Source organism: Trichoplusia ni, chromosome 13, assembly GCF_003590095.1.
Source record: "Trichoplusia ni isolate ovarian cell line Hi5 chromosome 13, tn1, whole genome shotgun sequence".
Taxonomy (NCBI): Eukaryota; Metazoa; Arthropoda; class Insecta; order Lepidoptera; family Noctuidae; genus Trichoplusia; species Trichoplusia ni.
Genome location: NC_039490.1, coordinates 7,376,740 through 7,402,481, shown reverse-complemented (window position 1 = coordinate 7,402,481; position 25,742 = coordinate 7,376,740). Strand labels below are relative to the sequence as shown.

Sequence of the window (25,742 nt, the reverse complement as noted above, 5' to 3'; positions counted from 1 at the left end):
TATACATACCAGAATTTTCGTTATATTTGATATGACAAATTTCTTTGATAGTAAAAAGGTAGGTGTACAAAGTATTTATTTTGAATAGTCTTACAATATCTCCCGAACCAAGCACAGTGACGAAAGCACAACAAAGCACGCTACAAAACACCCAGACAAACATATTAACAAAGTATGACCGCAATGAGTGTTCCCGGTTAGTGTTGCCAATATATAATATTATAATTATATAACATGACATGATCATTGGCAATAATGATCATATCTTTACTGTAATGAGCATGTGATAAGCATCTTTATTGGGTAGTGATGTTTAATTGGAAATTACCGGGCAATCATTTTATGTATGGAGTTTTTTTTATATATTTATTTGAGGCCGTGTATGAAGTTTAGAAGTACGTTTATTTTTTTCTGTAATAACTATATTTACAGTTGGGAGCTAATATTATTTAATTTTGCTACAGAATTTATATTACGATTTTATAATGGACATTTTTAAAAGATTTTTTGATATCAATGGTTTTTGGTTGTACCTGTTCTCAAAAACAAATTCAAACTGGGCAACTAAGTAGCTCTTTGCTCAGGTCTCAATATAATGGATACTAACTCATCCAGATTCGTCAATCATTTACCGCTTCCTTATGTCCTCTTGCTGCGCGAGAAAGAACGGCTCAACTTATTCTCCTATTAGCTAAATGTTCTAGCAAACCCCAAAGTTTGCTAGAGCTTTAAAAGAGAGACTCCGCTCTACGCCATGATGCGCCATCTTGCTTCCACAACAGTAACTGTAAGAGGTGCTGGTAGCCTTTGTTTTGCCAATTTTGAAACTAGAGGGCGCGCTACTCTATGCGTAGCGCAGTATATACATCAGAAACGTTGTAATGTTTTTTAATTGTTTAAAATCACGTGTAATGATTTCAATATTCTCAGCAAATGTTTTGACTTTCATTCGAAACAATTCGTAAGTTTGTTTTAAACTTATTTACTGAAAGCTTTTCGACTGTTTTTTGAGGCGCAAATATTATTGCTAGAGGAATCGTCCCAAAGGGTAACTGCGGTCCCGTGTACAAATGGCAAAGGAAATAACATTTTGTGTTTAGGCGGTCAAAGTCTGACACTAACTTCTTCTCAACCTAAAGCAGTAGAAGAAATTTGAAGATTTCTCCTCCGGAAAAAAGGAGATGTGGATCTATTCCAAAACTTATGGCATTCGCCCAAAAGTTTTTTTTTATACTGACAGCCTGTCTATGCCTTTATATAAAACAAACATATATTTAGCTCACAACCTGATTTTCAATTTGAACTGTTTTCCTTCTTTATGATATTTGACTAATATAAATAGCGTTATTAATATGACTTGTATTACATAGTCAGGTTATTAATTTGGGTATAAATTATGTCGAGTCTGACTTATGGCTAATAATAAAAAAGAAATAGTTTTTATTTAATCTATTCGTTGGACCGTTTTTAGAAAAATAGATTTACACCTAAAAATATAAGTTGCTTAATCATTACCGTATATGAATACTAAAGGACCACTGCGAGGCTGTTGCCTCTTTCATATGAAGAAGGAACAATAATTAATTACTATTATTGATCATTTACGGGTCTTCTCTGCTATACTTTTGAGCTGGGCTACCTTACAAAGCTTCCCTTCACCGTTTATCAGCGGTGTTTTAAAATAATCAAACAAGTGTATATTTTTAAAATAGTTTAATTTTTTACTTATGGTTGAACCAGCAACCTTGTACCCTAAATAAATATATTAGTTTTTTTAATCCTAAGGCTACTACCACCAAGATCGTAAAGAAAACGACAATGTCGTTCAAAGCAACTTTATTGTTCATACTTTACACCTAAAATCGAGTTAACACATGCAAAAGTCCGTAAGAAATGACCATACAATAAAAAAAGAAGGTTTTCTTCTATCTTCTGCATTTCTTCTCCTTTATTCTTCTGTTTTCTGTTCAACCTCTTCACCCTCAATTTGTATTTCTATACAACCCTCGTCCAAATTATCTTTGACGATATACAATTTGATCATGTAGGTCCCGAACAAACCCGGCATTATTTCCTTGCTGTATACGTATTCGTTTATTTTGTAGTTACCCTGCAAATTTGAAATTTATTAGAAAATATTCTAGTTGTCAAGTCTTCTGTATTGGTAAGTATTTGGTTATGTTCTGCTGTCATTATAGCATCATGAGAATTGAGAAGATCTCGATGACGTGCATTTGGGGAGGCCTATGTCCAGCAGTGGACGAATATGGGCTGATGATGACGATGAGCATGATGATGAGAATTCCCTGACAAAAAAGACCCTTAACTTTTTTGTTAAGCGGTGGAATTCTTATTGACAACCATTTCCTTGAGAAAGTGGGTAGTATAGAACTTTAACTAAAGCCAACCACGTGCAATATATCACACATTTAGTCGGTGCATGGCAATGCATAGCAATTTATCCCGTAGATAACACTGATGGACTACCACGACAGTGATCGTTGATGATGATGATGATAAAGAGATGGCGCTAATCGCCATGTAGTCTGTTGCCTCGTTTCCACAATTGCAAAAGTCTTACTTTAAGAAGTGGTGTATATCTCCTGAGATCCACCCCCACCAAAATGTTACTCTGCTAATTGGATAGTTTTTTGAACCTAAACCCAGAGATTTTATTTTTGATCTATAGCAGCTATTCATTAGTTAAACTAATGTTAGGACGTTAATGAATTATGATAGTTATAAATTATGAATATCTCGGTTACCTTGGGAATGGGAAGTGCAGGCGGATTAATGCCCACAGCGTTGAAGCACCCCACGACATACTTGTGCGCGTACTTGTCGAAGAAGTTGAACAAGTTGTCGTCATATATCACGTCGAACTGCTTGAACTCGTCCTCCACTAATTTGCTTATGTCTAGGCGCACCTGTAACAGATTTTATTGATATGGATGAGAATCTACAAAGTACTTTTTTACCTATTATCCAAACTGCCTATTATTATTTTAGGTATACTCCACATAGTAAAACTCTCTAATTCTCTGTACAGCCTTCCTTTTGCTGGGCTAAATCTTTCCAGAAATATTTTCTTCTAATGGCTAACGAAAGCCTCCCATTAGTTCCTCTATCTCATTCATTATTGGCCTAGCCTTTTCCCAACTATGTTGAGTCAGCGTCCAGACTAACCGGATTCAGCTAAGTACTAGTGTTTTACAAGGGGCGACTGTCTATCTGACCTCCTCAACCCAGTTACCTAGGCAACACGATACCCCTTAGTCAGACTGGTTGTCAGACTTTCAATCTTCTGACTGCCTGTAACGACTGTCAGAGATGTATGAATAACAGGCGGGACCCACAATTTAACGTGCCTTCCGAAACGCACTATCTCATTCATGACCAGTCTAAATGACGTAAAAGGAAGGAACGTACACCATACTCCTCCGTGAAGTCCTCAACCAGCTCCACATCCCCGTAGAACCCGTCGTGGGTCTCGTTGATGTCCATCAGTTTTATAACGGTCTTGAACTTGTGGTTCGGCTCGTCGCATTGGTTGATTGCTCGAGTACTCCATATGGCTGCACCCTGTCGAAAGTGAATATGTAGTTCTTAATAATATGTTGTTATGATTGGGGATAGGCAGTTTAGTTTCATAGTTTCATTAAGGCGAACCTCCGTATGGGCCGATGAATATTAAGTTCAATCGTGCATTTGGAAGATTTAAATAAAGACATTCGGAAATAGGAGCATTTAACATGAAGCCAGGTTTAAAAAAGAAATCTTATTAACATAACCATTGCATTGTATTTTAAAACATGGCGATCAATACTGACAATAATCTTCCATTTTTAGAACTTTCATTTATTAAACTACCTTAAAAGAAAAGTTTAATATACTCTTATCGTAATAAATCATCAGCTTTTTAAACCTCTCAAAGAAGTTACTAAACATACAACAACATTATTTAGAAAACAATTTATAACTTACAAAATTACCTCCACTGATCACCGCAACACATGCGCACGCGACGATACACAACACCCATGGCTTCGACATTTCTGCGACCACTATTACAATTTGAATGCTATACCTATTATATTGACAATACGTTCATGTTCTGAAACTATTAAGGGACTATACACTCGTGTCCAGATAGCCATCTAATATAAAATTGTGTGAGCTTGTCTGTGTTTTTCTAGCGGGATGTTTCGAGATGATTTGTGATTCATAAACTTATGTAAAATGTGTTTCACTAAACTCCAGTCGTATTTGAAATATAAGAATTAGAATGAAAAAAAAAAGTATTATAGGAAACTACAAAATTCTAAATGAGATCTGTCCTACCAGACTAATTTTCCCAGAACAAGACCAATATTTCATTGACCAAAAGGAAACTTTAACTTTCTCTAACATCAAGTCACATGCACAAGAGATATACACATAATATCCAAGCTCCGAACAAACATTTGTGGGGCACAGAAAGGTGTTGCGCAGGGTTCGAACTCACGACAGGTGGACACTGGGTTTGGCGTGGTGACCTAATACCACTCGTGACTCGGCCTTTCATGCAACGTATGTTATTGATTGAACAGCGTTATGATAGGTTTATAAAGCTAATTAAGCCTTATAATTTATCACTTTTATCTTAAATGCGTCATCGTAAGCCTGGTAGCCCAATATCCATTCGTGTATTTAAATATCAAAATAATTGCAAAAAAATATGTTTCCGAAAGAAAAATGTAATTCAGTTTATGCACTTAAGAGGCCGGTGTAAGCAGCGCGCAACTGCAATTCGACGCGAGCCAAAAATCGGACGAAACATTGCTATCTCTATCGGACTTCTCGCGGCGCAGCGCGTAGCTGTGTGCGTGCGTGTAGTACTTTTGTAGCGAGTCATTCATAATGACTGATAACCACTGCATTGTACTAATTTTGTTTAGTAAATGCTTTATTTTTGTTATTTAATTTTCGGAACCGTTGGTGAACACAAAAACCAGTAATGCTTTTTTTGGAAATTATTGTACGATGTCTATATCAGAAGATTTAATGATATTAGGTATCTTAAATCTAAAAATCTAATAAAATAAAACGTGAACGAAAACTTTTCAATACAGACGTAATACCAAAAGACGGTATTTAATTTATCTAGGTTCCTAATAAACTTTTAGTTTAAAACGTTCACTATTACGAAATGCCAGCGAATTGCATTTCGCATATTTTAACACCGCTAACAGCATGTTTTCAACTTATTTTTTCTGTAATTTAATTCTTAATATTTAATAATAATTAGTCGCAGTGTGATGATAAAATAAATATTTTTCAATTTGGACCAGTAGTTCCTGAGATTAGCGCGTTCAAACAAACAAACAAACTCTTCAGCTTTATATATTAGGACCTATAGAAGTATAGATAACATTTATGAGCTTAAATATGATAGAAAATACAAAAATTTTGCTAATATAAAGCGCCTTCTCGTTTATAACCACAACAATATCATAACGGGCCGTGCAGCAGAAATCGTACTATTTTAATTTCGCTATAACTTCAGAACCAAACGTCCAATTTTAATTATTCAAAGACCAAATATTATCTACATTAACTGTACATAGTGATGAAATAATTAATTTTGATAAGGATTAATAGCATGAGTAAAATAAACGCGTTTAAATGTAGTCCAAAAAAAATTAAGATTTTTCAATAAAAAAAATGGTTATTGTACATACATTAATGTTAGGTAATATTTCGTAAGTAAATAGTTAGTTAATAAAAAATATATTTATTACTAGCTTTTCGCCCGCAGCTTCGTCCGCGTCGATGTCGGTTATATCGCGTTTCCAAGAAAGAGAACTCTTCAAAAGTCCGGGATAAAAACTATCCTATGTTCTTTCTCAAGGTCAACTCTATCTCTGTACCAAATTTCATTAAAATCAGTTCGGTGGTTTAGACGTGAAGGCGTAACAGCCAGACAGACAGAGTTACTTTCGCATTTATAATATTAGGTATAGTAGGGAATATTAGTAGGTATTAAAACGTTTTTTTTTTCATACCTACTTTGTTAAAATTTTACTTTGCTTGTAGGTACGTACTACGTAGTAGGTACTGTGCCAAATTTCATTAAAATCAGTTCTTCGTCTTCTTAAAGTACTTACAGATATAACAGATTTTTTTCCTTTCTTTTTTGTTAAAAAGCTACTCCCGCACTAAGGAATTTAATCCATGTGTTGCGGGGCTTTCACAAACATACAATTCACATGCACAAAGACACCTAGCCTCAGAACAAGCATTCGTGAATCACACAAACGCTTGTCCTACACGGGGATCAAACCCGCGACACGTCGCGCCCATTGGTTTAGGCGGGATGACCTCAACCGCTCGGCTATCCGTGTAGTCAAATTGAATGAAAGTGTCAAAAAACCTTGACAAATATATATTTTTGCTATTTAGTAGAGATGCGCCGAATAACTATTCGGTATTCGGCGTATTCGGCAATTTTGACACTATTCGTATTCGGCCGAATTATTCGGTTTGGTGCCGAATATATTCGGTTCTTTATTTTCCGCCACATTACCCGATGTAGAACTAAAAGATATAACTTATTCTGTTATAAGTCTACGGAATACTATGAAAAAAATGTTATATTCAAAAAAACTTAACTCTAAACTCAGTGTTTATTTTTAACCAAAAATAAACATATTTATTTCTTAAACAACAACATTTTACTTACAACTTTCTAGTCAATATTTATTTTAATTTTAAAAACGCTTTAATCTGTCTTTAATCATAAATTATACTTTTAGACCTCCAAACAAAATATTTCAACCATAGAACAAGATAATAATCCCTAACTATAATATTATAAATGCGAAAGTAACTCTGTCTGTCTGTTACGCTTTCACGTCTAAACCACTGAACTGATTTTAATGAAATTTGGTATAGAGATAGAGTTGACCTTGAGAAAGAACATAGGTTTTTATCCCGGACTTTTGAAGAGTTCTCTAGGAAACGCGACATAACCGACCTCGACGCTAGCAATAGAAAATCGAAAAGCTAGTAATATTTATTTCTGAAACTAAACAGTTAAAACTTAAAAAATAACATTTTTTTAAATGTTTAATCTTGCGGGCGGCAAGTAAGGACATGTTGAAACCTGTTTACGAGGCGAGGCAATAAAATTTTGAACCGAATAGTTCGGCCGAATATTCGGTTCGGTAAACTTTAAACCGAATAGTATTCGGCATTCGGTTATTCGGTGAAACCACTATTCGGCGCATCTCTACTATTTAGTCTTGAAACCATAATTTCAAATTCAAATGGTACAACAAATACATTATAACACTCAAATTTAAAGTAAAGGAGAAATCCAATTAACATTGACAGAGTAGGTATTAATCTAGGCGCGCTATACCAGAGTAAAGCAGACAAAAAGTAAACAAAACCTATGTGCTCGCCCTCGCTCTACCCCATCCAAATTATTAAATTTATTTAACTATTAATTTTAATAATCACTTATTACGTCGTCGTCAAAAATGAATACTTTATTTAACTATAAACAACAAAACAATCTTTTACATCGGTAAACTACCTAATAGTTATAATGTCGAACCCAACGCCAGCGCATGCCACGAGCAGTGCGTACACGCACACAAACATAGCGTGTCGGGCGTTGGTGAGACATGCGACAGCGATAATATGGTTCCAGATTTGTGATAAATTTGGTTGTGTTCCGTAATACCAAAAATTATGAATGAAAACTTATTATATGTCCACTTTTTTTTTGATAAATTGCAACAAGACTATATAATCTGTGTTCCTATTAAAAGGATATTAAGAATATTAATGTTTTAAGTACAGAAATATTAAGTTGAAAACATGCTGTTAGCGGTGTTGAAATATACGAAATGCAATTCGCTCGCATTTCGTAAATAGTGAATGTTTTAAACTAAAAGTTTAATAGGAACCTAGATAAATACCGTCTGTATCCGAATAACATAACTTTAAGTCGGTGATATGTTCGTAGCGACAATGATTTTGGTATTACGTTTGTATGGAAAAGTATTCGTTCACCGCACCCTTAACATTCTCATTATGGCTTCTATGCATGCAATTTTGTAACCTATATTTATACGTCTTCCGGTTTAATGTGTAACAATTCATGTTACTACAATGTGTATCTAGATATGACAACAATGTTATATATTACTTTGTTTTGTATTCAATATACACCGTGATTTTTTAGTCGTCTTACAAAAGCAGCCCAGTTAATGTACAATCCAATGACTAGAACACGTTCATGATAAAAAATAGGTTTTTCTGAGATTTGAATAAATTTAAAAAGCAATTTTTATTCAATATTATGATGCAATTCGTAGCTTTTTAGAAACACAGTTCTGTTGCGAGCGCGGTCCGACCCTTGTAACAAGGGTGAGGGGCGCGGGCGACGGTGTTTAATCATTTTTAAGAGTATATTTCAGATTTCTCTTGTTTAATTTTTCTTCGTACTTACTATCTTAGTTGATAATAAAAAAATAATTATCGCGCCTAGGGGTATTTTACGTCGGATACATGAACTGGGCTGCTTTGTAAGACGACAAAAAAATCACCGTGCATATGAAATTGTAATAAAATTAAAATAAATTCTAATTAAATCAATAGTATATAAATGGCAATGGAATAACAAATATTCAATACAAATCCTTGGTAAAACACTTTCCTATTATTGTTACTTTAGGGCAGAAGGCCTACCGTCTCTCTTTTACTTATTCATTTCATTATTTATTAAATTACGTACATTATAATCGATATTTCCATCAAATCGCTGGGCGGACATATGATAATATTTAAAAACAAAATCATATGTACTTTGGTTTTTAATAGCACCAGCACTCTAGCTTACCAGCAATCTTTTTTTGCCTCTTCCTATTTCATCACAGCATATATTTGTTTCCAGACTAATGAACTGCGCGCTCCAATCAGCCACAGCTCTAGACGAGCACTCGATAGCGGCGGCCATGTTGCCTCTCGCCACCGCCTACTGCAGGAAGCTGTGCACCGGCGTCATCCAGTACGCTTACATGTGTATACAGGTAATACTGCCTATACATTAATACAATTGTGTTAATCTTGTCACTGGTAAGTGTGAAATATGAATGTGATATGTGAATGTGGACTAAATAACAAAAATAATTATCTAGACTTCCCTATTATTTCATACCGTGTTTGATTAAGGTTATTATAAAAATATTTCTGTACATCACTTGTACTAATATTGACTGGCCTGTTGGTCTAGTGGTTAGTGACCCTGACTGCTATGCCGAAGGTCCCACCCAGGACAAATGTTTGTGTGATGAGCACGATCATTTGTTCTGTGTCTGGGTGTAATTTATCTATAATATGTATGTATTTATAACTATATGTATAAGTAGATATGTTTACCAATTGTCTAGTACTCCTAATACAAGCTCTGCTTAATTTGAGACTAGATGGCGTTGTGTGAATGGTGAAAAAATAAAAAAAAATAAATTATTTAGATTCGAGTTTGAGTTGCATATTAGTAAAAATATGAATTATTATTCCAAAAGCCTCATACAAATATGCTGATGAATGTTAAGCCTAAGTGTGCAACAAGAGCTTGAATCGACAGAGTATATGAATAAATAATGATCCATCCAATAGTAAAACTCGTTTTTATAAGATATTGTCTGAATTTCAGGAGCATCCAGTATGGACGAGCCAGCAGTTCTGGGAGGCTGCCTTCTACCAAGATGTACAAAGAGATATCAAAGCTTTATACCTACCGAACCCGTCACATCACCAGAGGGTGCCTAGTCCGAGGTTTGATTCTCATAACTTTACTTCGAATGCAAACAACTATTAGAAATATGTGCTTTGTTAAACATGTGCAACGAAAATACGTTCTAAATTTAAAGGCTACTTAAAAACAAACGAAAAGTGTTTCTTATAAATAAATGAGGACAACATCACATACATTGTTCTGAACCCAAAGTAAGTTGCTAAATCACTTGTGTTATGGAATTCAGATACAACGAAATTACCACAAACACCCAGACCCGAGACAATGTAGAAATGTGATTTTTTACACTGTCCCGACCGGGGATCGAACCCGGGACCTCAGAGCTAGCGACACCTTGAAACCGGTGTGTACGCCACTCAACCACGGAGGTCGTCTAAATTATTATTTTCTTTTTAAAAACGACTCCCCTGCTAAGTAGTATTATTCTGATATACTTTATGTTACAGAGACGACGAAGAATACATATCGCTGTTGAAGGCGCAAGAACCGAGCGCGTTGGAAATTGCAGCCGAACAGATGAGGCTCTGGCAGTCCTTGCCGCCAGGTACTGTTAGATGACGTTATATGATCCAGGGGCTTGAGGATTTTGAATATATTTTGTTGAAGTTGATTTAAAAGTTTTTGAAGCAGAAAATGTTTTAATAACTAGTAAAGGAAAAATGAGATGAAGGGGAAAAAAGCTGGCGTTTTCAGATTTAAATTTGTATATATAGGCATAGTGCCTTTACGAAAGGCGGAGAAAAGGGTATTGTGGGGCATTTTGGGGGCTGGGGGGAGGGGACTATGTCCAGCAGTGGGCAAAATAGGCTGAATTGATTGATTGATTGGCGATTGATATCGTTCGTTGTTAATCGTACGGATGTCAGTTTTTTAGCTTTTGTTAACCATGTGATGATAAATTTACCGATTTAAATCGTTAACAGAAAAACAACGCGAGTTAATAGCAAGCGAAGAATCCACATTGTACAGTCAAGCAATACACTACGCGAACCGCATGGTGTACCTGCTACTGCCGCTAGAGGGCGCCGGCAGACGCGCTGACGTCAGAGGCGACGATGCCGATAGAGCCAGCAATAGTATTACTAACAGGTAAGATATATAGTCCTAGCGCATAGAGTTACTCGTTCTTATGTTTCCTAAGCGCCTATTTTGGGCCTACTAGATATAAAATTATTTTGATACTGTTTCTGATTTTTAGTTTCCTAGTAACAGATACTGCCAGGAAAAACCTGCAGTGGCCTACTTTTTGGGAACCAAGACTGCCGCTGTTTATAAAATTTGGCAAAATGGGAAATCTTCATTGACATTTCTAGTGTCGGGTAGAGTGTCGTACTGCTGGCTAAATTAAGACCTGTTTACTGGCGAACTGTACCTGACGATGACGCATGCCATTTTTTTGTGATCAAAATCTCTTATTACGTCCTTAGTTTCTTAGCCTGGACATGGTTATCCTCAAATGTGTCTCCCAAAGCTCTCCACGACAAACTGCTATCCAAATTCATTTCTTTTCGTGTCTTTTATTAAGCATATTTTGTTCAGTGTCGCAGAGTCTGATAGCGTGGACGCGGAGTCTGGCTTCGAGGAGGCGGACCCCGGAGAAGCGGGGAACAACGTTATCAAAATGGTCTCGAGATTTGTTGACAAAGTAAGTCTGAAATATTACGTTAATGAGTGAAATGAACTGTGCTCTAACGTTAAAGGTTTCACTAAACGAAATTTCAATATTCCTTCAGAATAGTAGAAAGGTATAGGCTACACGACCAACCTCATTGTACGCGAGGTTTCGATGCCCGCGTGTGACAAGCATTTTTTGTGAGCAAAGATTGTTTGTTCCTAGTCTGGATGGTTTTGCATGTGACTTGAATGTTTGATAAACCCAAAGAAGTTTTTTTTAGTCTATTGGGATATCGTTTAAAAATAATCTGCTTACAACATTTCGTTGCTCTCTCCCAGGTGTGTACAGAAGGCGGTGTGACGGCGGACCACGTCCGCTGCCTGCACCAGATGATCCCGGGCGTCGTGCACATGCACCTCGAGACGCTGGACGCCGTCGCGCGCGAGAGCCGCCGCCTGCCGCCCGTGCAGAAGGTACACACACACTACTGAGCACAGCTTCCGATAAGTCGGGAATACGGATAATGATACTAAGTTACTTTAGCACCGTCTCTCGTCACAACTTCGATACACTAAAAATAACTTGTCATTATCCCCATTCACCGACTTCGCATATGATATACCATGATACCGTGCTTTTTTAATAACTAAAATCGGTGGAAATGAATAACTTAAACATTTCGTACGCATTTGTGAAGTAACGTAGTTAACAGGTGGCGGGGTAAGTTGCTTAAACCTAAAGCTCTTACAATAAGTGTGCTAACACGTAGCTAAAGCAATATTGGTATAGATCTTGCAATCTGCAAGCGTGCGTGGCCTTTGTTTGTGTGAGTAAGTATGCGGAGATTAACGGAGATCATGTGTTTTTATGATTGGTACTGCAAATATGGTCCAAATGCACTCATTCATTAAAATAAGACATGAATTATGTAGTCTCTCTCTCTTTGAGTGTGTGTAATTAATGTTAAGAACTATTCAAATGTCACTTACATATAGAGGCAAGGCTTGTTGTCTTTCAATAAGTAAGGTGAAGAATTTCTATACTAACAATATAAAAATAACAGATAAGTAAGTCCTTGTGACCCGCATCGTGTTGTGGGGTCAACGGGAAACCAAAAAACAATTAAGGTTCCTATAAAAAGCCTTCGCTCAGGCGAACTGCAGACACAGCAGAAAAAAACGAATGCCACTCAAACAGAGATTGAATCGAATTATGTCTTAAAACTTGTATCATAATACTGTTCACGTGTAAAGCTGGATTCGTTTTCGGAGCGAGATGCCACTATGTACGATGTCTTTTGTATAGCGTTGTCCCGCTTCCACAACGATAAGCTTTAACACCTCACTGCACGGACATTGGTATCCGAACATTAATGCTTTTTGCTTTATAATTCTATACAGGGCATGGATAGAGGATAGATATGCATGTATTACGCACCTTCACATTTCTATGCTTCACACAGTATTTATTTACATTAGATATTCTCTTCCTTTTAGCGACCACATTCCACTTTTTACTAATAAACGCACAAATCACTGAAGTACGAGGACCTTTGGACTATGGACTATGTTGTGGACAATAACACAAATGTACAACGGACTCTTGGATGCGATATATCCCAAAAGTACACCATTCTATTTTGGATCTTCTGCTTTCGTCATAAGGACAGTTATCGTAGTCGCTCGCCTCATTGACTTGTGATCTATGTATACCAAAATTACTAAGTATGAGAATAAAAACATAAATGTGCAGAAATTATGTGTTTTTCTGTTGTTTTTTTTAATTTATCTGCATATATAGATTGTCGGCGTTGTAGAAAGATAAATGCTGGCCTTATTGAAATTTACATTTTGACAAAATGTTGGGAAATTAAAGAAATTTGATGTAAATTATATTCACATTTCAAAGGCCGGGCTTTAGAACATTCAGTCAAAGGCTATCAAAGCAGCTGAAAAATCATTAATAATACTTCGACACCACAGCATCACTTTATTTCAACCTTCGGGAAAAGGAATTCAAAAAATTACAATAATAATAATAATAAAAAAAAATTGAATATGAAGCATTTGATTTAGAAATACAAAGTGAGAATTTTTATACGAATGAACAGTGAATAGTGTGCATATAGACGAAACCAGAAATAGGTAAGACGCACCAACTGACTAATTGGACTGAATCTTGTGTCTGTTTATGGTGGTTGTTTAATATAAGGTGGTTGGTTGGGAACTTTGGGGATTTTCTATTTATTGGTTTGCGAACATCATTCTCGGTTTCTCAAAAGCAATTTTTTCGAGGTTGACAAAATGTATTGCTCTTTATTAGCTACTTGAAATTCAGTTACACTTAGTAACATAAAAGTCAATTGCCCTCTGAAAAACCGAGGACTAAACTAGGTAATTTCAAACCAGTAAGTAATCAATATAGGAAATGACTTTAAGGAAATATAAATTTATGGTGGTGGTTCTCATTTCATATGTGCTTTTCATTTTATATGTATTTGCTAAAAACTAACCATAAAACTATTAAAAGTGTAAAGAATTAAGAAAATCAGTTTATTGTCCGTTATAAAAATATCAAGACGAAATTCACATGTGTACATTTGCCAACAGCCCCGCATCGTAGCGCCCTCACTAGTCCCGGGCGAGGCAGTCGCAGTGCCCGCGTTACGCGCGTACCTGGTCACTGACGGCCGACACACGCCGCTGCTGCCGGCAGAGGGCGCGCTGTTCCTCACTAACTACAGGCTCGTGTTTAAGGGCACGCCTACTGACCCCTATGGTGAGTGTCAGTCTTGATTTATTCTTATAAGGTGTTAGATTATGTTAAATATATTTATAGGAAGTTTTGTAAGGCGGAAACGATTTGTTCACTTCATTTGTTTACCATGGAAAAAGTATTTTTTGTCTGCATTTTAAATAATGTTTCTGTTCTTTCATTTTTATAACTGACACGCCTAACGTGTTGCCTTTAACGAAATCAAGTCTTTAATTTCAAAATAGACCATTTTCGAGGCACTTTTGAAATGTTACAATAATGACTCGATAAATGTCATTCCTATAAAGAAGAACCGACAAGAAACTATATAAAAACACTCTTTGAAGCTAAACTTAATCATACAAAATTTCCTAGCATTTAACATAAATACAACAACATTTTGTTACAATTCCAGCTTGTGAGCAAACAGTAGTCCGTTCGTTCCCGCTGTGTTCCCTGACGCGGGAGAAGGCGGTCCGCACTCACTACCTACCGCACTTGGAACAGTCTCTACAAGAGGGACTGCAGTTGAGATCTGCTACCTTCCAACTTATTAAGGTAACCTATGGGACTAAGAAATTTGTTAGAAATTCAAGATATTTTACTTTCAGATGAACATTTACAAGTTAGGCTAAGTTATAACTTAGCCAAATTTTAGTATTATTGCATTTACAAGGAAGAAATAACTTGGCAATTATGTTATACCTCTTCCTCCAAACATAAAGTAAGCTGGAAGAGTGGGGGGGAAAAGAACAACTTACGCTGCTGTGGTGCATGGGTGAATTGAGAAATGACGATTGGTTTATATATCAAAGATTTTGGTAATCGTCAGGGATATGTTTTCTTATTTTACTTTGGGAAGTCGGATTGAAGATATCAGATAGACAGTCGCTCCTTTTAAAACACTGGTACGTCTGGATCTGATAAGACTGGAAACCAACGACATAGTTGGGATAATAGAGGACCATAATTATGATATCTGGAGTACGAAATGCCCTAGTAACAGTCACAGTATTATACTTTTAATTCAATACGAATTTAATATCAATAAAACAATAAGCATACCCGCTTAAATCACACTCTGTACTGTTGTCAGGTGGCCCTGGACGAGGAGGTGAGCAGCGAGGCGGTGGAGGGCTTCCGCAAGCAGCTGGCGCGCCTCCGCCACCCCGAGCACGCGCTGCTGCACTTCGCGCTGGCGCCGCGCTCGCAGCCGCCGCCCCCGCACGCCATGCCCAAGCACCACACGCTCAGGTACGACCAGGCTAACCGAGGGGTACCGTGTCGCCCTAATTGCCGCCTGAATTCGGTTAGACTGGAAGCCGACCCTCATAGTTAGGAGAAGGATAGGCCAATTAATGAGGTAATTTTTATCCAAACCAGTCTAACCAAGGAGTATCGTGTTGTCCAGCACTGGGTTGAGGAGGTCAGATAAATAACTCAGACCGTTCTTTTAGTGTGGTGGTTTATTAGTGTATGGTTCAATTCACACGTTGGATAATTTTGTTATAAGCATTTTTTCTTATTTTGTGCCAGGATGTTAAATATCAAAAATGACTAAAATTAATTAAATTTATTATTGAATATTTTTAATTTGCACAAATTACTAAGCCAAGCAGTCGTTAATTCGTCTCTTAATTTTTTTTGCAACTTTTGCCCGAATATTCTTTACTGTATTTAAATTATCTCCACCATTCAAACAGGGGTTTCGCAAAGAAGACCCTCCTGAAGACAGCCCGCAAGGCGGGTCTGAAGCCGAAGCCGTCCAAGCGTCAAAAGTACGTGCTGCCGTCAGCTGACGCGCGCTCGCTGACGTCACCGCCGCTCATGTCCTCGCTGTCAGCTGACACACTCTCCTGTAAGTACCACGGGTTAGTCTGGTAACAAAGTAAGGTCGTGTAATTGTAAGTATTTGTAAATGGACGAAAATAGGCTGAGATGATGATGATGATGATGATTTGTAAATGTTAAGGTATTTTATTATTTAAAATGTGACGAAATTACTTTTTGTGTATTTTTGAGCTTCGCAAATTCTTTGTCTGCTTTTGTGTGTAACCTGGTGATAGGATTGAGCAACTTGATGATATTTTTCTTATCTTCGATTATTTCTGTCCAAATAACTAAAACCGCTTTAGTCACGTGCGATGGGTTCTGAATGTTCGTGGCATGTCGACATTGTTGCAATTAGCACCTTTACTGTCGCCCGCAATCCTGTCTTTAAATGCTTTGTTCTGTTCATTGACTATATAATCTATTTATTACAGTGGAAGAGCTGGAGCTAGTGGGCAGCGAGAGTGCAGAGAGTCCGGCGGCTCGTACATTAGAACGCGTTCGTGAGCGAGTGTACGCGCGCGACTGGGCGCGGTTGGGACTGGCTCACCCGCCGTACCGCCTCGCGCATGCCAACGCTGTGTATACGCTGTGCAGAAGGTATGATATACATCAAGATAAAAAATTATCCCCCCTCTTTTTTCACCACCACCAATCTTATGATTAAACAAAGCTAAGGATTTTGTTCATTAAACGGATGAATCCGAATGAAACGCATATAAAATCACTCGTACATAATTACTTAAGTACTTTTAATATAAAACAAACTAAATAGGATATCCCCTTATCAGACAGACAGATAGATGTGTCAATCTTATCACCTTTGTCTTTTCGCGTCAAGGATTAAAAACGAACGAATATGTAAAATTTATACACAGAACTGACGTCACTCTTAAATTCAATTCACGGTAATTTGACCAATTTATATTTGTGCGACGGAAAAATAACGAATCCATTATTATTAATAAAACTAAAAGACAGACTAAATTGACATGATCCCTGTACATACCAATGAATATATGTAAACAAGAACTATTCCCCCCAGCTACCCGGCCGTGATCCCGGTGCCGGAGAGTTTCGGCGACGACTCGTTGCGCCGGATATCGCGCTGCTACCGCCAGGGCCGCCTGCCCGTCATCACCTGGAGACATCCCAGGACACACGCGCTCTTGGCCAGGTTCACTATACTTCTAACTCTTATATTATCTGAAAAGACTAGATTTTGATGCTGTTTGACTGGCCTGTTGGTCTAGTGGCCATGACTGCTATACCGGAGGTCGTGGGTTCGATTGTTCGATTCCCACCCAGGGTAAACGTTTTTGTGACTAGCATGATCATTTGTTTTGTCGGGGTGTAATTTATTTATAATATGTATATATTTCGAATTATACAAGTATGTTTAACAGAAACCAAAAAAAAGGAGAAGAAAGAAAAATATTTTTCGTGGAACATATTGCATAACATTGCTTACTTTGGTCGTAGCAAAGAAAAGAGAGTGACAACTGAGTTTAAGCCTTCGATCTATCATGTTCTTATCATTGTATACTCTGGCAACAGATCAGCGGCGCCCCACCACAAAGGCGTGATGGGGATGCTGAAGGCGAGCCACCAGACGCAGGGCAACGCGCCGAGTGGGACCGAGACCACTTCCAGTTTAGAACAGGTCGGTTCATGAGTACGCCTTTATTTCGAGTACACTGTTGAAAAAGCTAAAGCGAATTCTGCTCTAAAGTTTAATACCAAGGAGTGTTTTAAAATATATATGCTTGGTAACAGTTAAAACTATGTGAATTTCCATTTAATTTAAAGGTAGGATATTCAAATAAACATGTTATCAAGTCAAATTATAAGGTCAAAACAGTCTTACAGAAAGAATTACGAAAAAAACGGTAACTTTTGATTTTCTGTAATTATTTATTTTATAATTAATAAAATAGTTCCTTAATATTATTTTAATTTAAAGAAGGCCACCAACTTCGTACGTTGTAATTGTAAATATAATCTTGTTGGTATCAGGAGCGTTACCTAGCAACGCTGGTAGCCTGCACGCCGGCCTCGCGCGGCGACCTGGAGGACTCCAGCTTGAGCCTGGACTCGCTGCTGCTCTGCTGCGAGGATCAGCAGGTCACACACACGCCGCTGCTCACCAAGGCGGCCGGTACACTCAGGTGAGTTGATGTTTGCTATAAATCCTATTGTATTTTAAACGTGAAAGTGTGTATGTATGGATGTTTGTTCCTCTTTCACGGAAATATTACTGAACGGATTTAGACGAAATTTGGTACACAGTTTATAATCAGGATTAACACATACTGATTTTATGTTCCCCTTGGGATCATTTTTGATTTGTAGCGGGCATGCCCGTGGGTAATAGCTAGAACAGTATTTAGCAACTTTTAAACAGTTTCATGAAATTAAGCTTCTTGTGTGAACTACTTTTGAGACGTTTTGTATGAATATTTGAAAGATATAGCTAGTTTGTCATATAGTCACATTGTTTGTGGACCAAAAGTTTGCTAACTAGATATTTAATTTGGAAACTAGTTCAACAGAGTTCGCTATTTCGCTAAAAATGGTTACATTAGCAAAAGTTAAAAATAACTTATTTTTTAAAAAGTATAAGACAATAAAACTTTGTTCTCTTAATTATTGAGTCCACTCAAATACAGACTTGACATCCTCCAATTTACCGACCGACGAATTTATTCTTTTAGCACGACCAAAACAATTAAATATCAGAGGTATTCACCGCTAAAACAATCCTAACCACCAAAATGAACATCACTACCAAGCCTACCAGAAATTCGGTTACAAAATCTAAGTATAACGGTAATATAATACGTGTCAGCGTGTTGGGTCGCAACAGCGGCGGCAAGGGCGGCGCGGGCGGCGGCGCGCGACACTTCGGCCGCTGGGGCTCGCTCAAGGACCGGCGCCAGGCCTCGCACCTGGACCTGTACGCGCCCAGGCAGAGGCTGTCCACGGCAGACGCCGACTCGGGTGAGGACAATGTGCTTTTACCTACAAATATTTTATGTTTGTGTGTCTTTAAGCTTTTTGGTTTGTTGGCGAGTATTTTTTTAGCAGTTATAATAATATGATTTGTTAAATTTTATAAATTGATAAATGTGCCGAAAGACTTCTTGCGCAAAAAGTTGACGAAACTACTGATTAGATGAAGCCCTGACAGTTTTGGGGATAACTGACAAATTAAAAATTTCTTCAAAAATCCCAGATTGCGTTATTTTAAGGTTTTATTAAATCAAGTTTAAGGGGATATTTATATCTGGTACTACAGTTTTTTAATCTATTTGTTGTTTTATGCTCTGTGATGGATATGAATAGCGTATGTGAGTTTTTTATCAGTGTGGTGTAAACCTATATATTGTTTCCTGCAGTGTGCGGCGAGGCGGGCGGCGGCGCGCGGCGCGCGTCCCTGTACGTGGTGTGCGAGAAGGGCGGCGCGGCGGGCGCCTGCGCGGGCGCGGAGCTGGTCCCGGCGGAGTACCCCGACGCGCGCGCCACCAAGCACGCCTTCAAGAAGCTCATGCGCGCCGCCGTGCCCTCCGCGCCGCCCGCCAGCGACCAGCCCGGCTTCCTCAGGTACGCGCAACACACCTACACGGGCACAGGCCTCTTCACGGTGAAGGATTGCAACGCATACCACACACCGACACAAACGTGGATGACGAAGCAGGGTAGTTGAAAAAGACACGTTCGGTACTTTGCCTGCTTTGAGCTCGAACCTGCACCTCGTGCATACAAATCCATGCATAGAACCGCATAAAAATATGAGACCCGCCTGACCTAGTACCGCTGAGTGCCCCAAGGTGTTCCGGTATCACTCTACTAGTATAAATGTTTAATTTTTAATCAGACTATTAGACTGTGTCATAAGATCGACATATAAATTGACAAAAACGCCGTTTCTTCTATTAACAATATATATATAGCATACTTTGTCATGTTGTAGTGACACTACCATTGACTCACATTTCCGCGACGTTACAATGTTATAGCGTGTACCTATGTGCCCATATTTTGCCTTGTTTACGCAAGCTCTTATCTTTTCCCTATAATCAGATTAATAGAGGAATCAGGCTGGCTATGGCAACTGCGACAGCTGTTCCAACTGAGCGGGGCGGTGGTGGATCTCCTGGACCTGCAGGGGTCTTCCGTATTACTGTCCTTAGAAGACGGGTGGGATGCTACTGCTCAGGTAAGTGAACGACACGATAGACATGTGAAATATTTATTATGTCATCTAACTCAAGTTTCCAGGAAGGTTTTATATTTGTCTGTAAAGCTCCTGCTGATAGTGACAACTAAACAACCAACTGCCTTAGAAAACAGGGAATTCTCAAAAATAAAAGCTAGTCTTTCCATAGAAATTTAATTCAGTTTTCTTATTGTAAGATAGTTTTTTCGGACTAGATGAATATGTATAAAAATTGTTTAAACACGGAAAAGTCGTTGATATCTATACTCCAAAGAGATGTTTAAATAGGTCCAGTGTTTGATATAGACGTTGTCTAAATAACCTTCTATCCACCTATACCTTTATAGATATCATCTCTCGCCCAAATCTGCCTGGAGCCGTACTACCGGACACTCGAAGGGTTCCGTATCCTCGTCGAGAAGGAGTGGCTGGCGCTGGGGCACAAGTTCCAGCAGCGCTCCAACATCGGGGCCACGCCGCAGCAGGGGTTCACGCCCACCTTCCTCATGTTCCTGGATGCTGTACATCAGGTGAGGGTTACGAAGACAAGGCTGTAACGTCAGCATGCTATTCGTGAGCTTGCACAAGTATAAGCGAAGGTCTTTGTAATGACAGTTGTGAATTCTGCCTGCTGTGTGATTTATGTTATAAAAACTTTTAAATTCGAGTCCAAATTTAGTGATTGTGTTACTGAATGCATATAGATATTCTCTAAGAATTTGGATAATGTTTCATGTGATGGCATCTGTCCCTATAGATTACTTAAAGTTAATAAAGACATCCGAACAAACCAAGGTCGCGGCCAAGAGCTAGTAGTAGCCTCGAAGTTAAATATTCTTTGTTTATAATAATTTTAGAATCACGGATTAACTCGTTATTACATAGAACGTTACCCTTGTCAAGCATAGCTTAACCTGTGATCAACCAATTTGTGCAATTAGAACTTAGCCACGAGCTTGTATCACCTAACGATCTCCCTCCCACAGCTACAGAAGCAGTTCCCCCTCGCGTTCGAGTTCAACGAGTACTACCTCCGCTTCGTGGCGTACCACAGCGTGTCGTGCAGGTTCCGCACCTTCCTGCTGGACAACGAGGCGCAGCGCGCGGAGCTAGGGATCACTGCGGCTGATGACAAGAGGACCGACACCAGTCGCATGGTGAGTGCGGGCCTTTATGTACGAGTAAACCTTCTTTAGGTGCGACTAGGAGGTAACTTAATGACAATGTAAAGGAAGTCCGTTATGGTAATGTGGCGTCACGTTTCTCTACAACAAATCTATCAAAAATATAAGGAAAAGTTTTACTTGATATGCCTGTGACGGTTACACGCATTCTTTTTTTTTACTAACAGATTTATTCGTTGCAAAACGGACATAAATAGTTAACAAGATATTCGTTATGACGAAAGACTATCAAGTCTTTCTATAAATGTAACCTCAAATCAGAAAGACGCAATTTTATTTTATTTGTACATCTATAGATATTTTTTTTAGGCCGTATCATCGTCGTCACATCCGATTTTTTTCACACTGTACACCGCCGTCTCGTATGGATATCAGTGAACTATATGAACAATACTTTTAAAATAAATCTGACTAGGTAGTCATCGTTCCATCAAATAAGTTCTCGATTATTTCGTTAGGTTGATGACTCATTTCCCCGCCATTTGCAGGCGTACCTCTACGAGCAGGGTGTAGAGACAGGCGGCGGCTCGGAGGAGGAGGGCGCAGGCCCCGCAGCCCCCGGGGCCTCGCCGCGGGCCCCCACGCTGGGACACTCGCTGTTCGACTACATCGACAGGCACCATCAGAAGTCGCCCATCTTCTATAACTTCCTCTACACACCCGATCTGGATAATCCTGTGAGTATCGCTTTAGATGTTGTTTTTAATATATTTTTTATTGTTGCTAATATATTTTGTTTAATGTATACTGATGTGAACGGTAACAGGCTGGTTCTTCTGGACGGCTTTGAAGCGATTTAAATTAGATTTCAGGGGCTTACTGCCACCTCTAAAAGTAAACAGTTGGCTCTCTGAAAGTTTTACAAGGAGTAGAGCGGTATTCGAATATCCCCAAATCATTTGTTTTTTCAAGATCTCACCACAGAATGTACACAACATTGTTACTTTGTTCTCCAACGCTTTACGTGACATCATAAACAACAGCTTCGGAATAAAATTCAACGTATCGTGGGTTTATTCCCCTCGTTTGTGTGACTCACGAATGCTTGCCTTGTGTCTTTGTGTATTTGACTTGAATATTTGCGAAACTCTGTACGTAGCTTTCTATCGTGCGTTCTATTACCATGTAAAACCTTATACGAACATGAACCGTCTTCTTAGGTGCTCCGGCCGGTGTCGTCAGTGAGTGCGTTGGAGGTTTGGCTGTACTACACGAGCGAGGAGCTCACTCACGGCGCGCCCTACGACCTGGAGCTGCTGGCGCCCGCGGAGCCCGACACGCGCCAGCCGCAGCGGAGGATCGTCACGGCGGGGTGAGGATATACCTTACGTGCTCAGCGGGAGCTTGCAATGTAGTCATTTGTGATACATGACGTTTGAGACGCGTGTGTAAGACGATATGGCTGAGATGACATCAGAGAAAAAAGAATGGAAGAAGTTTGAAACACACACTGACTGCTTTACCGATGTATTTATTCCGTGGATGTCTGTTAGTGTAACTTTCAAGGTCCCAGTTTTGTATATTTTATGTAAAATTATGACTCAATAAATCACAATTGACTTTAAAGCGCATCCTCCGAAAATAATTGGAGATGATCGATACAAACACGAAAATGTATGCAATAAGCAGAACTGTTTTCCCGATAACCGCTTATAATTCGCGGAGTCCCATGGTGTATCAAATTTACGGTTCCTGTCTGGATTAATTCTGTTTATTCCGTGTGTTATAAACGTGTCAGTTACGGCTTTAACAAATTATATAAATATAAATAAACTATGATAGTTACAAATGTCACATCATCTCCAGATACGACAGCATCCCGCGCAGCATGCCGGACGCCTTCACCGGCTTGCTGGAGAGGATCCGGCAGCTGGAGCTGGAGCTGGGCCACCTGCCGCAGAAGTGGCGCGTGCGCTGGGACCAGCTCGAGCTGCCCAACACGCTGGAGTTACAGGTGACAACAGATACAAATAGGACATGATTGTTTCTAAAGTGATTGATTTGTCGCCAAAAGGGTTTTTGTAATGTTTTTGCGTCCGTTGACAATGCTTTTATTTAACCAGCTATGAAAACTTGACGTCTTAAATAATTATTTTTTAAGATTTCTTAAAGTAAAATAAAAAGAGAGCCATTACTTTTCCATAAAATGAGTTAAAAGATAATGTCGGGGTCGATGTGTCAATCGCCAGATAACTTTTATTCGACGAATATGTTTGATGGTTTGACTGCTTGAGTATAGAAAAATGTCAAACGGCCATAGTATTCCTCAGATAAAAGTTATGTGATGATGATGTGTGAAACCCGATATATTTTTGACATGTACATACTATTAACAGCGCAACTCGTCCATGTCGTCGGGCGTGGTCCGGCGCGCGACCCTGGCGTGGCACAAGCGCGGGACGGCGGAGCTGCTGGCGCGGGGCCGCCTGGCCGCCGCGCCGCCGCCGCCCGCGCCCGCGCACCGCTGGGCCGCCGCGCCCGCCGCCGCGCCCGCGCGCTGCGACCACTGCCAGGACCTGCTCTGGGGACCGCTCAAGGTACTCATATAGCTGCTGGCGCGGGGCCGCCTGGTAATCACGGTGGTCACGTCAAACCCGCTGAGTTCAAACCCCGCGTAGATCACGTGTGATGTGCATGTGACTTGAAAGACTGTGAAACCCAGCGCGAGACAAGGATTAATAATCTTCAGGCAACATCAATCAACATATAATAAAATAATTCTAGCAGTGTTCATAACTTCCTCTGCACCATAAAATTGTTCATAATTATCAGTTTCAGCTACATTTTCTTTATGATTTTTGAGTTGTTTATTTAACTTTTTTATTTTGATTAATTTAAAAGGATCGCCCCCATAGTTTTTTTTGTACCTACCTAGTTATTAAGTGAACGACGGAAGCACACATTTTTACTTGAGTAGCCTCTGTTAAAAATCGAAATAAATATTTGATAATCAAGTATTGGTAGGTTTTATTAATCAATTCCCATATAGGCAAGGTTTGAGCATTATTCTAACGTTTGGCTGTTTATGAGTTATAAAATAAAACTAAATATTCGACATATTATAATAGTGATGACATGTGCTGTGTTGCACCAGACGGGTGTCCGCTGCGTGGACTGCGGCGCGGCGTGTCACGAGCGCTGCGCGGAGGCGTGGGCGCCGCCCTGCACCAAGTACAAGGCGCCGCCGCCGCCCGACGCCGACGCGCTGCGCCCGCCGCTAGCCGCCGGTATGGAGACCATTAGTATACCCCAAAAAACACAAGCTTAACCACACCCCATGTTGAAATGTATGTGTGCAACACCTTAATACTTGCACAATGCAGACTCTCGTAAATACTTATACACATGAAAAATCAGACAAAAGACAATTTTCAAGAAGATAACAACGATATCTATTTTTTTCACATTGTATGAGTCAACTGAAACATTTCATAATATTTGTTTTCTATCATTTAATGAAGCGGTTGAAAATATGATAAATATAAATATGATCAGGTCTTATCAGTCTCGTTCATATTTTAAACTGCTCCTGTAAAATATATAATATAATAAAAAATACTATAGACTATTAACATCGTAAGGTGGGGTGTTGAACACTCGTGAAATCTAACACAAAATAAGATCAACTTCGACTAATAACCTTTTTCACTTTACACTGTATGTCTATAGTAGTCTATATTAAATTTGTACGTGTGCTCTCAGGTGTGGCCACCATGCAGTCTTCATCGCAGCAGTACTACGAGCAGTTCTCGTCCAACGTGGCTGAGAACCGCACGCACGAGGGGCATCTGTACAAGCGCGGGGCTCTGCTCAAGGGGTGGAAGCAACGGTCAGTCACTACCATACATCATCATTTATATCATTTTTCTACTGTTTTTCTACACTCACTTTTCGACGAAATTTTCAGGGTATACCATATTTATTGTTATTATATATACAATTAACAACTATTAAAACGACTGGACTGATTTGATAAAATTTGAATGGAGTGACATTTATAAACGTGGCTATTCAGATTTTTTTGCAGCGAGCTATTAATACTGTAATAATGATATTATGTTTGTATGATGAAAACAATATTCATATTGTTACAGATGGTTCGTACTGGATTCTATCAAGCACCAGCTGAGGTACTACGACGCGATGGAGGACTCGCACTGTAAAGGATTCATTGGTACGTTACTTGCTAAGCTTTGACCTAAGTTATGTGACTTTCGTGAAGTGTTATTCAAAATAATTGGCATAGTCACCTACTTATAGACGATTATAATGTTTTCCAGCGATTGTGTGTGATTCTATTTCTCAATTGTACAGTGGAACTGAATTGTTTTT

General features: G+C 38.9%; 2 protein-coding genes across 3 annotated transcripts in view; one reads left to right on the top strand and one right to left on the bottom strand.

Annotated features, from left to right (window-relative positions):
• Positions 1-25,742, top strand: part of LOC113500310 (myotubularin-related protein 5) — an 85,825-nt gene that overhangs the window by 56,940 nt on the left and 3,143 nt on the right. Inside the window, exons 13-38 of one of the 2 annotated variants that reach the window (XM_026881056.1) lie at positions 8,945-9,080; positions 9,707-9,828; positions 10,255-10,352; positions 10,732-10,897; positions 11,348-11,453; positions 11,762-11,896; positions 14,033-14,201; positions 14,593-14,735; positions 15,274-15,431; positions 15,881-16,035; positions 16,442-16,607; positions 17,053-17,184; positions 17,565-17,670; positions 18,024-18,175; positions 18,874-19,007; positions 19,406-19,610; positions 20,091-20,226; positions 20,574-20,756; positions 21,213-21,383; positions 21,899-22,087; positions 22,571-22,722; positions 23,217-23,364; positions 23,747-23,947; positions 24,505-24,637; positions 25,113-25,239; positions 25,505-25,584. In XM_026881056.1, the coding sequence (XP_026736857.1) occupies positions 8,945-9,080; positions 9,707-9,828; positions 10,255-10,352; positions 10,732-10,897; positions 11,348-11,453; positions 11,762-11,896; positions 14,033-14,201; positions 14,593-14,735; positions 15,274-15,431; positions 15,881-16,035; positions 16,442-16,607; positions 17,053-17,184; positions 17,565-17,670; positions 18,024-18,175; positions 18,874-19,007; positions 19,406-19,610; positions 20,091-20,226; positions 20,574-20,756; positions 21,213-21,383; positions 21,899-22,087; positions 22,571-22,722; positions 23,217-23,364; positions 23,747-23,947; positions 24,505-24,637; positions 25,113-25,239; positions 25,505-25,584 (3,803 nt within the window). Of the gene's footprint in view, positions 1-8,944; positions 9,081-9,706; positions 9,829-10,254; positions 10,353-10,731; positions 10,898-11,347; positions 11,454-11,761; positions 11,897-14,032; positions 14,202-14,592; positions 14,736-15,273; positions 15,432-15,880; positions 16,036-16,441; positions 16,608-17,052; positions 17,185-17,564; positions 17,671-18,023; positions 18,176-18,855; positions 19,008-19,405; positions 19,611-20,090; positions 20,227-20,573; positions 20,757-21,212; positions 21,384-21,898; positions 22,088-22,570; positions 22,723-23,216; positions 23,365-23,746; positions 23,948-24,504; positions 24,638-25,112; positions 25,240-25,504; positions 25,585-25,742 lie in introns of both variants that reach the window. The other variant, XM_026881055.1, reaches the window with a different exon arrangement.
• On the bottom strand, positions 1,822-4,932 carry LOC113500312. Its single transcript, XM_026881059.1, has 4 exons — positions 3,985-4,932; positions 3,430-3,582; positions 2,766-2,927; positions 1,822-2,110 (listed from the first exon to the last, which is right to left on the bottom strand). The coding sequence occupies exons 1-4, from the start codon at positions 4,051-4,053 to the stop codon at positions 1,949-1,951; spliced, it is 546 nt and encodes a 181-aa protein (XP_026736860.1). The 5' UTR covers positions 4,054-4,932; the 3' UTR covers positions 1,822-1,948.